The sequence below is a fragment of the Misgurnus anguillicaudatus genome, chromosome 25 (assembly GCF_027580225.2).
Source record: "Misgurnus anguillicaudatus chromosome 25, ASM2758022v2, whole genome shotgun sequence".
NCBI classification, from domain to species: domain Eukaryota; kingdom Metazoa; phylum Chordata; class Actinopteri; order Cypriniformes; family Cobitidae; genus Misgurnus; species Misgurnus anguillicaudatus.
The window spans coordinates 26,882,626-26,895,986 of NC_073361.2; the positions used below are offsets into that span (position 1 = coordinate 26,882,626).

The 13,361-nt window shown below is 37.0% G+C and overlaps 1 protein-coding gene across 1 annotated transcript; it reads right to left on the minus strand.

Moving 5' to 3' along the window:
- Positions 1–8,609: 8,609 nt before the first annotated feature.
- On the minus strand, positions 8,610–13,344 carry hccsb (holocytochrome c synthase b). Its single transcript, XM_055181567.2, has 7 exons — positions 13,211–13,344; positions 12,391–12,552; positions 12,166–12,299; positions 11,896–12,044; positions 10,696–10,815; positions 9,799–9,885; positions 8,610–9,391 (listed from the first exon to the last, which is right to left on the minus strand). Exons 2-7 carry the CDS (start codon positions 12,509–12,511, stop codon positions 9,193–9,195), a joined length of 810 nt encoding a protein of 269 aa, XP_055037542.1. The 5' UTR covers positions 12,512–12,552; positions 13,211–13,344; the 3' UTR covers positions 8,610–9,192.
- Positions 13,345–13,361: the final 17 nt, after the last annotated feature.

The following is a 13,361-nucleotide window of genomic DNA, read 5'->3' on the forward strand; positions in this document are numbered from 1 at the left end:
TTCCTAATTACTCGTGGTTGCCTATAACGTCTTCCCGACAGCATCAGTTGAAACTCGCTATGTAGAGGATGAGACACATCCCCGACTATCTTTAAAGGTTTTTCCTTACATTTTCCACGATAAAGATCATTAAAGTGTCTCTGTGTCTTGCCAATTATCATGCTTGCCTCAATCACAATCTTGGACAGTCTTCTCTATTCACAACACTCAGGTTACCATACAATGATGGCATAATAATAACACAAATTTTTTATAAACCATTTCAAGTATAATCTTGCTCACACCAAAGTGATTCAACCTCCTAATTAGATGTAACCTCTGGTGAGCTTTCTTACAGATGCTATCAGTATTTTCTAAAAAAATATTTGGTATAAAAATATTGGATTTCCATTAAGCACTACAGGTTCCAACCCCAAAATATTACGCTTGTCTCCAGTTATTACCAACTCCTTCGTCTTATTTGTATTTATCACCAATGCACTCGACTGGCACCACTCAAAAAGTGCTTCAGCATGTTCATAATATACCGAAGCACTACCAACATCTCCCACTTTCATAAGACCCACAAGTGCCATATCATCGGCATATTTAAGGAGACTAAAGCCCACATTTTTATCTTATACTCATTAATATACAAAGAAAATAATATTGGTGATAAATTTGATAAAAAAACTATTTTAAGGAATTGTTTTGGTTACAAACAATTCCTTAAAATGTCTTCCTCGTGTTCATCAGAACAAAAAAATGTATACAGGTTTGTAACAACATGAGAATGAGTAAATGATGACAGAATTTTCATTTTTGGGTGAACTATCACTTTAAATAGCTTTGAAAGTGGTTCTGAGAAAAGTTCTAGCTTTATTTGTTTGCAAATGCCACTTGTTTTGATATTTTGTTAGCTAATGCAATGGCATTCATCCATTTTTAAGTGTCAAAATACTTCTGGAGTCCCTCTATACATTCTGAATGCATTTGAAGGGCCATTAGCTGTCGACTTCAAAAAACTAGCGTTTAAAGACACAGAAATGGAAACAGGGAACTTTTCATAGTACTACTATTAGTAAAACTGCGTCCACTAGGGGGAAACGTAGTCTGCAATCCACTTTATTCTCCTTAAAGGCTGGGTTTTACGGCTCGACAGCTTATAAAAACGTATTTCTGGGTTCTTTGGCTTGTTAGCTGTACATATTGTCACACAGCAGCTTTTAGGCATTATTCTGTTTTTTGTTGTAAGCCAGAAATGACAAGGAGGCGGCCTCTCGCAATACAAAGTCAATGGAGACGGTTGGATTGCTTCCCCCCCCGTGGGCGTGGTTTTCAGGTTATGACGCGCTGCGCTCTGTCTCTATGAGTTTCAATATCGTTCCTATTTAAAACTCGACTCTTCTGTAGTTACATTGTGTACCAAAACCGACAGAAAATTAAATGTTGCTATTTTCTAGGCCGATATTGGTAACTATACTCTCATTCTGGCATAATAATCAAGGACTTTGCTGCTGTACTATGGCTGCAGCAGGTGCAATGATATTACGCAGTGTCCGATAATAGTCCCCTGCTATTGAAAGTTACCAAGGGGACTATTTTCGGGCGCTGCGTAATATCATTGCGATGAGCCTATTTTCAGTAAAAGTTGAGTGTCCCTTCAAATGAAAGGATAGACACAACCTCCGAAATGAGCCACAGATTGAGTTAAAAAATCCACACGATGGCTCATAATTTGCAGATAACAAAAACATTGCAAATGTTAAACTTATGCTTTCCATTGTCAGTTGTTCTCCTGTAAGTGTCTGGCAACCCGAGGGGGTTAAGAGAAAAGTCAATGCTAGAAGTCAATAGGAGTGTTCGACTGACAAGCGGATGACGTCAAGGTACCGCGAACTTAGACTTTTCCGTATGGTTTCTCGAATCGTGCGTCATCCGCATGTCATTTCTTGAAGTCAAACAAGCCTATACAGTTCCTTTAATGCAGATAGAATTACAAGTCTCCTCACTGTCGCAAACTTTTTCTTTAATTTTCTCAACTTTAAATAAAGCACTTCTTTCACCATCAATTAAAGTTGCTGTTTTGACTAGATTAACCCTAATAATGTTCAACTAATGAGGCCAAAAAACAAAACGTGAATGATAAAAATAAACACCACAGTAATTTGAAAACGTTCACCTTTTGTATGTATTTTTGTTTTTTAAATGCAATAACAGCTTCAAAGGCTGTTTTCATAATAACACCTAAACAGTTTAAATAAGCAGGGCAAATATAGACAAATTAAAACAATGAAGGTAACATAAGATCTTTCTCACTTTTAATATTTTATATATTTAGTACATTTAAACAACATTAAAGCTCGCCCACAGCATATTTAAATGCCATTTATCGACAATCATTTCAGTCACCAACAAAAACTTTCGTTAAAGAGCTTAGAAACTCTTCTTCCCCCATTATAAGTTAATTCTTATGAGAATGGGTTCATTCAGAGTTTAAAATGATTCTGGGAACGCTGCATCCAGTCAGCATCCCAGAATTCCACCTACTGACATGCTGCAAGGCGTCTTTTCATGTACAGTATCTGCTGATTACTGTAATCTCCACAGTGCCTCTGTCTCTTACACACACTACTGTTATTAAAGACCCGCTGAGATAATAGCAGCCCTGCTCAGACATGGCTGTGTGCATCTTTCCTCCCGGGGGCCTCCGGGGCCCCAAACCTGAGAGAGCCGGAGACCGTCTATCCATCCCGTCTGTTTGTCTTCAGTGGTCTTTTATCTCTATGTCTATCTGACTCAGTCCCTGTTGAATGAGGTCAGAGGGTCTTTTAGCTGTTACCATTTATCACAGCCACAGAGCTGATATCTGGAATTGTGAGGCGATGGGCAAAACTCGCATTCTTTTTCTCCAGAGAAAATACGAACTGGCCGTACCCCCATGCCCTCGAAATCCAGGCCGATCAAGCAGGTCGGGAGACGCTTTATCCCACTAATGAATCCGGCCTGAGCTCACAAACACAGGTAGCCTTAGCGGTCACCAGTCAGTAATTGGATAAGAGATCATCATCAAAGCTATTAGCACTCATGGCCAGATACGAGCACCATGGTCGGCCATTACAATGAGATGGATCAAATAATCCACTGTGCTCTTCAGACACCAAAAGAGCTCGTTTTATTTCAACATCAAGACTGAATTTCGCTGGAAGCATTAAAGCAAAAGATGCTTTGGTCAATGCTGAGACTGATTCAAGGAAACATTATCTCTTTGCTTCTGTTTTTTTATTGCTTTATCTTGCATATAAACATATCTATGGTCCAAGCTGGTGTAATGGAGTAGAGGTGGGGACTGATTTGCATATTTATAGATCGTCATATACTAAACGAGGGTATATAGTTACATTCGTGTTATTATAAGATGTGAAGAAATTAATCTCACAAGCAAAACTTTTAAATATGTGGTTCTGATGATCAAAGATTGGTGATTCTCACGAAATCCAGATTTAGAAGGTGTCCAGCATCAGAATTTTTAAAAAGCCCTTAGAGCCAATTTTTTATTTATTTATTTATTTTTTGCACATGTAAGATTAAGGTCTGAACTTACTATAACCATTATTTTTAGAGGATTTAAAAAATATTTCCTATAGAATTATTTAAATTTTTTAGATTATCATTATCAAAAATTATGATTACCGCAACATGATATTACATTAAATATATGCATTTTGCACATATAAGATTATGGTCTGAACTTACTATAACCATTATTTTTATAGGATTTAAAAAATATTTCCTATAGAATTAGTTACATTTTTAGATTATCATTATCAAAAATTATCATTACCGCAACATGATATTACCGTACATTAAATATATGCATTTACAAACTCATGTTTCGGTAATGAGAACTAAAAAGTTGTCTAGGTACTATGACAAACAAAATTTCAACTTTTATCTGGAGAGAAAAGATAAGAACTGCTTACCTGGCAGCCATCTTGTGTGTCACATTCAATTATGTCCCCACTAATTTTAATTTTTTAATTTTTTTGAGGGCTTAAACAATGATTGTGGCAGAGGATGAGTAAATTGGTCTAGGACACATTTATATTCCTTATTATTGTCTCTACATTTACCAATGATCACCAAATACCACATGTTTCTTTACTAAAATGTTTATAGTATAAGATGCACTGACACTTTCATTTTTTTAGATGTTTCAATTATAAATTTTCCATGTTAAAGAACCCAAATCCATTCATGGAAACGTTGCGGTAATGAAAATGTTCCCATTAAATGTGGAAAAGACAACAAAATTGGTTTGTATGATGTCATTTGAAATCATGTGCAAAATAGTACATGAAGAGATATTTGTAACTGTATGCTTCTTATTTTGATACTCTTACTTTGCATTTACTTTTTTTATCAAAATGTTTCATGACCCCTCTTAAGTCTAATTTCGCGAGAATCACCCAGATGTGTTTTGAGGGGGAAAATTATTGACTACTGGGAGAGTTTAATACATAGGTGCGTCAATTCATAAACAAAGAAATAAATATTTTTACATTTTAAAAAGCATCATGCATTTGGGGAGCAACGCAAGCACATCCGGTTTCACAAATATGCATCAGCAGACTAACATGGCAGATGCTGATGCACCAAATCTTTGGTTACATTTCAACAACTAATCTAGAAAATAATGTGTGTAGGAAATGTGCACATTTTTATTCGGATGCTGGGAATGAGCAGAGCCAAGCAGATGGGCAGCGGTGCCCATCCAATCGTGATGGGATATAGGGTCAAAATAGTGCAAAGAAACAAAGACAAAAAAAACAATTATTCCACAGCTGTTGCCATTTCATCGTTTCGCAGTGCGATAAGAAGCTACGGAGGGGGGTGAGTTTATTGATCGGGATTGGGGCGGGGCTGTACGGATCGCTGCGGTAGTCATTATGCATGAACTGGTTTCCCTTTGCACTTATTAATCCGGTTGATTTTCTACCTGTTTCCATCAGAGCTCATTAAAAAACAATGCAGAAGGTCTGCCTATCTCAGCGTGCTGGTTGACTGCACTATAAAAGTCAAGAACTCATCACTTCCAGTGCCGTGATAAGCCCACGGCACAAATTGAAACCGGTTTGATTAGACCTTGCGAAAGGCCCTCGCTCTCTCGCTTTCTTTTTCCAGTGGGCTGTGTATCAGAAATCCCTCAAGGGTGGAGTGAGATGGAGCCATGCCAATCCTTTGGCCACAGACTCATAAGGTGGACGGCCTATGATGCACACATACACACTTTTTCATGACAAACAGTGTGAGGTCCAGTCTCACAGCCTAATGTATTCAAAAGCCCTCTGGCGGTGCGCTGGGTGCATAAATTATCAGCCGTGAGCGAGGCAGACAGCCTTGTTTCTGATTGCTGACGTCTGTGGATTTTTCCAGCCTAAGGGTCGCTACATCTAAGCGGACTTGATGTTTTAAAGACTTCCTTAACTTTCTTGTTAAGGATGTTAAATATCTCTTTTCTTATTTCTGTGATATCACGTGGTCCTGTTGTATAATACTGCTTTTGTTTGCAAATGTATCTAAATTACATCCTGCATGTTACTCATTAATCTGCATTACATATACTGGAGCTAGTTGCCTCACTAACTAAGTCATCCAGTTGATTTTTCTCTGTAATTTTTAATTTTTTTTTACTAAATATCTGTATAGGTGCATACTTAAAAGAAAGGTGTTGAACATTGGCATGGGATTATTTAGGATAACATCTGCAGCTATACCGGTTGACTTTGTGACACACTATAACTTACCACACTATACAAGTTCAAGTCAATTAAAAACTTAAATTTATCTCTGGATTAAAGCCTCTTCCAAATCCATAAATGTAAATTTTATATCAAACCCTTGTTTTGGCCAACACATACAATAATCATTTAGTAAATAAATGTACAACAATTAAAACAAATGAGGCAACTTTCCACTTCCTGTGTGACAACATAACCCAGTCTTAATTAATAGCACATCAGAGAAAAATTCATCTCCATCTTTCACACACGCTTTATCGGGCAATTCACATTTGCATCAGCATTAAAAAACAAAAATTATTAATAAGTGCAGAAAAGCTTCCCATGGGCCCAGGACAGATTGCATTTTAAGGCAGGCGGCATCCATTTATTTAATTGTAGCTTTAGTATAATGGTATTTTTTTGGTTATTAGTAACATGTAGCAATGTAAAACGTGTTGATGCAAATCAGATATGGGATTTGCATTTAAAACAGCCGCTGATAAACAAGCAATTACATTTTAAGCTGTGATAAACAAACACACATGGGTTCACACAGAGGCTAAATCAATGTGAAACGGGGCTTATATTTTACACACTTTTTATGGAATTAAATGCACTTATATAAGTGTCCAAAAATTTAACTTTTGTTATGTTTATCATTTTGTTTAATGTGACAGCACTGAACCTTTTAACCTGAAAACAATAATTAACGTTAGACCGCAGAATAACTACCTGTCAATCATTTTAAAAGATTCAATTCGCGCATGCGCATTAGAAATTCGTCGTGTTAGAACGATCATTCTACTGATTTCTACTGTTGTTTTGTAAAGCTAATGTAATATTACCTCAGTATAAAAATCTAAATTCGTTGTATGGGCATGTTTAGTATTTCTTACCTCACCTGTGATATACTATTGAGAAGATGAGCTGCTGCTAATGCACGCGTCAAGTCTTCGGTGGGCGGGGTTTGGGAAGAGAATGCTGCCTGTCCAATCACGTGAAGCCGTAGGAAAACAGCGTCGTGAATATGCTGATTGGTCAATGGAAGTTCACCAAACACAACATCCATAAATAATAAAATATATATTGGGTAGTATGTATGATAATGTATAATAAAATAAAATCTGCTATAATACTGAAATATAATTATTTAAAAAAAAATAGCTGTGAAGATGCTAAATGCTGCATCCTGGTCTCCCAGTCTGGTTTTAGCTGGTTTAGCAGGCTGGTTTTAGAGGGCTTTTTACTTTTTTAACTGGTCAAGTTGGTTAGACTGGAAAGCCAGCTCAACTACAATGTAAAGCCAGTGGAGCACTGGCTTGATTTAGCAGAAAGGCCAGCTTTGCAAGGGTGAGAGGACCAGTGGAAACCAGCTAAGACCAGTCAACCAGCTAAGGCTAGTTTTAGCTATTTTTAACAAAAATCTATATAATGAAATACAGATTTTAATAGATTTAAAATACATATAATTAAATATTAATTCTACAACATAATAGAAAAAAACTAGTCAGAAAGGTTTACAAGAAACGTTTGCCCCCAGGTGTTGGTACCAGCAGGGGTTAACTAGACAATGTTAGCAGCCAAACCTTGACCCCACATGTAGTATATATATACAAAATAAACAACCTTAACATGCTTTACACACTAATTTATTGGTCTACTAGTAATGTTTCACATTAAAAACAAAGATGCATCACTGGAGAATTCTGTCATTCTTCTTGCAAAACAAATCAGTTGATATAAATCTGTCAGGGGCACTAACCAGCTTAAAATGTTGTCTTTCTTTCGATCTGTTATCCCAAGTAATTAATGTTACACTTCTGGAATCTACACAAAGCCTGGATATTGTACTTGGCACAGCTGGGCATCTTTTGGTATGTTAATGAAACAGACTGGGTGGATTGTAGGGGGCTTGAATCCCCCGTCAGACTCGACTGCTACAGGCTGTTTGTATATCTGCTCTCTGCACTACAGGGGGATTTTCTGGTTTTCTGCCAAACAGAAGCCCAGACGAAAACCAAATAAACACATACAAAATATCTGTCACCACACGCAACACATGCATTATTGATGGGCTGTTTTCTAAAGAAAAGGTGACCTAAGATTGTTGAAATGAGATAGTAGTGCTAAAGTGGACCTTCACCAAAATCAAATTCCAACCTGCTGAAAGTCGACTGACAGAAAATCACCTGTGGGGATGAATTTAATCTAAGGTTGCTTTTCCACACCCAATTTACAGACACAATAAACCTCATTTACATATTTGTTTGTATTCTAGCTCTTTTAGAGAAACTTGATCTTGAGAATAAGATGTTTATGGACACATGTAGTAACTGGAAAAACACTATATTGGCAATGCAAATGTTATGGTTTCGATTCTGGGCAACACACATACTGATATAAATTGTATAGATTGCAGTGCAGGTCACTTAGGATAACAGGATCTGTCAAATGCATAATGTAAAATACAGGAAGAGTGCAGATTGTAGTTTAAAGATCATCCTTTGGATCACAAGCCTTTAGAAAGCTGTAAAACAGGTTTAGTTTTATCCCCGAGTAGGTGCCAAAAGCAGTTATGTATAAGGGAAGTGGACATAATAGTGAAAACCAGGGCTTTTTGCCCTTCAGATGTGATGGTAAGTTATTATTCACTCTTAAGGATTTTTGAGGAAATGGCACCACCTGCTGGTAGCCTGAGGAAATGCATCTATTATGTTATTTACATTTGTCTAATAATGTGTGATTTAAAGCCAAGATAGTCTTCTGAAACATTTGACAGCTCTTACTTTCTAACTGAAATTAACAAATTGACTAATTATCTTTAAAACAAAACTAGACAGCGAGCCATTCTAGAGCAGTTTACAAATTTATTCAGAAATTTGAGGACAAAAACATTTTAAAAACACTCTTTAACAGTATACGACAAAGAAGCCACTTATGTTAAATAAATAAACCCAAAGAGCGTTTAAGAATTGTCATCATTTTAAAGTTGAATGTTATCGTCTGCAAATTTAATAGACGTTTCATCAAATGAAACAGATCAATCACATTCATAAGAAAAAAAAGCAAAGACCTTTGGTGCATCTCACTGAACCACATTCAGCTGCCAAATTCCTCTAAAAATCAGTGACTGTCAATGTTATACGCAACCAAAAACCTTTAAAAACAAACACTGATTTATTGGGCTCTCAAAATGAGAACATTAACAACCAATAGGTCATTGTTATTGCATAGCTGTGCAATAATTAGAAAATATATATGTTACAATGAAATATCCAACTTTACTTTAAACCCAGACACGTATCTAACTCTGTGAAAGTCTTCCTTGTAAGATTCTACCCGTTATGTAACATAAAGATTGTAATATGTTGGTGCTGAATAATCCTGGTACGCCTGAAGTTTGTCTTTGAAATACAGAAATATTATGAGTCTATGATGTCCAGCGCCACAAGGCCACTTTCATTCGATCCCAAACAGCCCCCAAAGAGTCAAAAGCCGGACGCACGTCCAGGATAGAAAACTGGTAGGTGTCTTTATCAATGTTCCCATCGTAGTAGTCTATCACATAGCGAACGTCCTTTCCACAGCGATCTACGATCCAATCATGACGGTCGTAAGGTAATTCATATCTTCAGAGAAAATAAAGTATACATCACATATTGGTAATTTACATAACATTACATTTATCCATTTGGCAGACGTTATGTGTGTTCCTGAGTTTGAACCAATGACCTTTTGTGCTGCTATTGCAAAGCTATACAGGTGGTCATAAGTTAAAGTTACTATAAAATAAATATACAATAAAGAACATAAATTAAAAATGTATGAACATTTTTTAACCTGGACATAGCATCCTGATAAATAAAATTCATCAGATGCACTTAGAGGGTTTTGCATCTGAACTCCTCAAATATTAAAGCATGCAAGTCTTCATAGTCAAGGTACCCTATAAGACATATTTAGTTATAGGGAACCTATTGGAAGGTTCAAGGCCTTTTTTGAGCTCTATTAATTAAAAGTGCTTTTCATATCTCACCCCATCCAGTGACGTATTCTGGCTCTTGGAGAAAATTCCTTCGCTTTGCCACCAAATTTCTTTAGAGATGGACCACATGGACACTCACTGGCAAAACAAACACAGAAAACATTTCATTCGATGTGATGACAACATACGAATCTATGTGATGTTTATTTACTCAACAATCTGTGAAGATCACGCTGACAGTGACCATCACACCACAGGCAAGAATCTGACAAGCAACATATTATCACCTCATTCACACAATATCAAGAAAACAGAAGATCTGTGAGCAACAAATCTGCAAACAATCGAAATGAGACCAGCATGATGCACAACCACAAAACATGAAGTGTGAAAACACATAAACACAAGAAACCTAGTGCTTTTGTTTACTAAAAAATCTGGTGAAATATTTAAAGGTGCAATGTGTAATTTTTAGAAGGATCTCTTGACAGAAATGCAAAATAATATACAAAACTATATTATCAAGGGTGTATAAAGACCTTTCATAATGAACCGTTATGTGTTTATTACCTTAGAATGAGATGTTTTTATGTACATACACAGAGGGTCCCCTTACATGGAAGTCGCCATTTTGTGCCGCCACTTTTCTACAGAAGCCCATAATGGACAATTTTTTACTAAGTTGTCTCCGACAATGACCTGTTTGTCCGGTGGTGGCTACAGTAGCTTCTCTATGTGTTTCAAAAGCGAGGGGTGAGCAGTGGACTGAGCCGTTGGTTGCAATTCACAACCTCACCACTAGATGCCGCTAAAATTTACACACTGCACCTTTTTTTTGTATTGTGCATTGTATTTGGGGTGACGATAACTCTGAAATTAAATACACATATATACAGCCTATAGTGTATACTTTTAATTTTAGTCATGTAAAAACATTTATCATCTTACCTGGCATGCAGTGCTTCCCACTTTAAGATTTCCTGCCAAGCTTGATCGTTGTTGCGATTGTGTATTTGAATAATATTGGTCATATCTTCTGGGGCAAGATTATCGTCCTTCCACCGCCACCTATCAAAAACAACACAGACAGCAACAGGATTCTTGTGACAAAGGCTTTGGATACACAGGTTGATTTTCAGCACATCTATCCTAGTTTATATTGTGCCTCAAAATCCCACGGTGCTGCTATAATGTCATGTTTTTCAAAAGTTTGAATAATCACGTTACAGCCCTCGCAGGCTTCATGTAACCAAGCCAAATGGGATATTAGCACAATAGGCAAATAATTTATAAGGTCCAGTTAGAGGTCCAGCATGACATTGTCTAAACATAAAAACAAGACACTTAAAGGTCCCGTTCTTTCTGATCCCATTTTTCTAACTTTAGATAGTGTGTACGTTTGCTGTTAGAGTATAGATAATACCTGTAAAATGATAAAGCTCAAATTTCCCCTTTCAAATCCTACAGCGAATGGCTGGTTTGGACTACAGCCCTCTACTTCCTGGTTGAATGGCTTCAAAGCAAGAGTATTTGACTAAACTCCGTCCCCAGGAATACATCTATCGCCGACTCAAACGGCTCTGCTAAGCTAAGCTGTTTTCGAATCACAACACACTAAACAAGCTACACAATCAGAACTCGTTACGTATTTCTGAAGGAGGGCTTTATAGAACAAAGAAGACATCAGCCCGTTTATAGGACAGTGAATAAAGCGATATACAGATAAGTAAATTGTGTGAAAATACCGCATTTTTTACACGTGAAACATGAACACGTTATATTGCGCACTGTAAACACAATCAAAGCTTCAAAAACACAAGAAGAATGGGACCTTTAAGATTTGGATTCAATCCGTATGAAAGTATGAAAGTTTAAAGGCTCAAAACTTTAAAACGCATGCAAATAATAAACTTTTGGCATGAGGATGCAATTATCCGCGATAGATGTGTGTTGTATACGCTGTTTGATGGGAATGTGAAGACGCGAACGAATACACCAAGAACGAAGGACAGATTAAAGGATGTCGGAAGTCAAGACTGAAGGGTTGCATTCACGTAGTGCCTAACACAACATCCTTCAGCCATAACTTATTCACGATACAGTACAGCCTCTCGTACCTTATTGCTAACATCAATAAGTGAGACTCACCCCTTCCGCAGCATGGCATTCCAGAACATCTGTTCTGATGGATAGACCCATTTTTTTTCAGTGCCAGAACGTGGGATTTTGGATTCCTCTCTTTTCACGGACAGAGGGAAAGGCTGATCAGGGGCAGGCACCTGGTTTGGAGGCGGCATCATGTATGACACACAAAGCGGAACATTAATACACACAAGCCAATATTACAAAATAATAAAAATAGTAAATGGTGGTATATTATTACATACACATCCCACAAAGAGGTGGTAGCTATCTTACCATGTTAGTGGGATCAATAGGTCCCTCTGCCGCTTTCATTGGGCATTCAACAAATTCATACGCTCTGTCCTGATGTACTGGTCCAGCCGGTGCCGTATTGGACTGATGCATCGGGCACTCAGGTGGCGGAGTGTCTGGGGTCAAATGACACATTATCGATTATTATTACATGAATTTACATTTGATATATTATTTAAGCTTATAATAAAAGACATGATAACTCACTTTTGGGTTGCTCTTGATGCATGGGACATCCAGGGGGTGGAGATGCCCCGGCCAAATGAGGTCCTGCCATTGCAGTCTCTGCTCTAACAGTTGGAGCAGGACTGGACAATGATGCACCCATGATTACCAACAACAACCAGTACTTAAAGTCCTGGAAAATCCCTAAAAAGAGCAAAAATATAAAAAAAATAAGATAAATAATCTAGAGGTCATCGCTTTTTATAATTTGTATTATAAAAGTACAATACCAGACTCTAAGGCCTTGCATATGAACCAATTTCTCAGATTTTTTATTTTATTTTATGAATATGTTTAAAGTAAAGTTATCCCAGCCAGAGGAGCAGGAAACTCATGCAATAATGTTTAAAATGCATCCATGATAAAGCTGACTTAATTCAAGCCCAATGTTTCCATAAATCCATGTGTGTTATTTCTTAGTTTAGTGACTGCTTATAGTTTATTTAAAGGTAAATTACTGATCAGGTTGCTAAATTATCAAACTTAAAAAAACTGATAATGGATGTAAATTACCTTAATAATAATAGTAATAATAATACATTTTCTTGCAAAAATCTAATAATTTATTAACACCGGTTTAAACATTTAGGTTCTTACCACTTCAAAACAAACGTTTTATAACATTAATCTTATACGTTATGAAATCGTCAGGCAGGTTTACATAAAAGATCAATTGACACTAAATACCAAGCATTATATTACAAAAACACTCCAAATAAACTAAAACAATCTGTGCTAATACATCACTACAAGACAGATATGATATCTGAACGGTTTAAAAATAAAACGGAGTACAACTCACCTCTGCTTGTCTGTATCGGACGCAGCGCAATGTCAACGTGCGATCTCACTTCCGCCTACCCAGCGTACACTGCGTGTGGGGGCGGGGCGAATGGGTCGGCTTATGAATATTGATTAGATCGCGTACTGTTGCTTGGTAACACTGCTTAGTA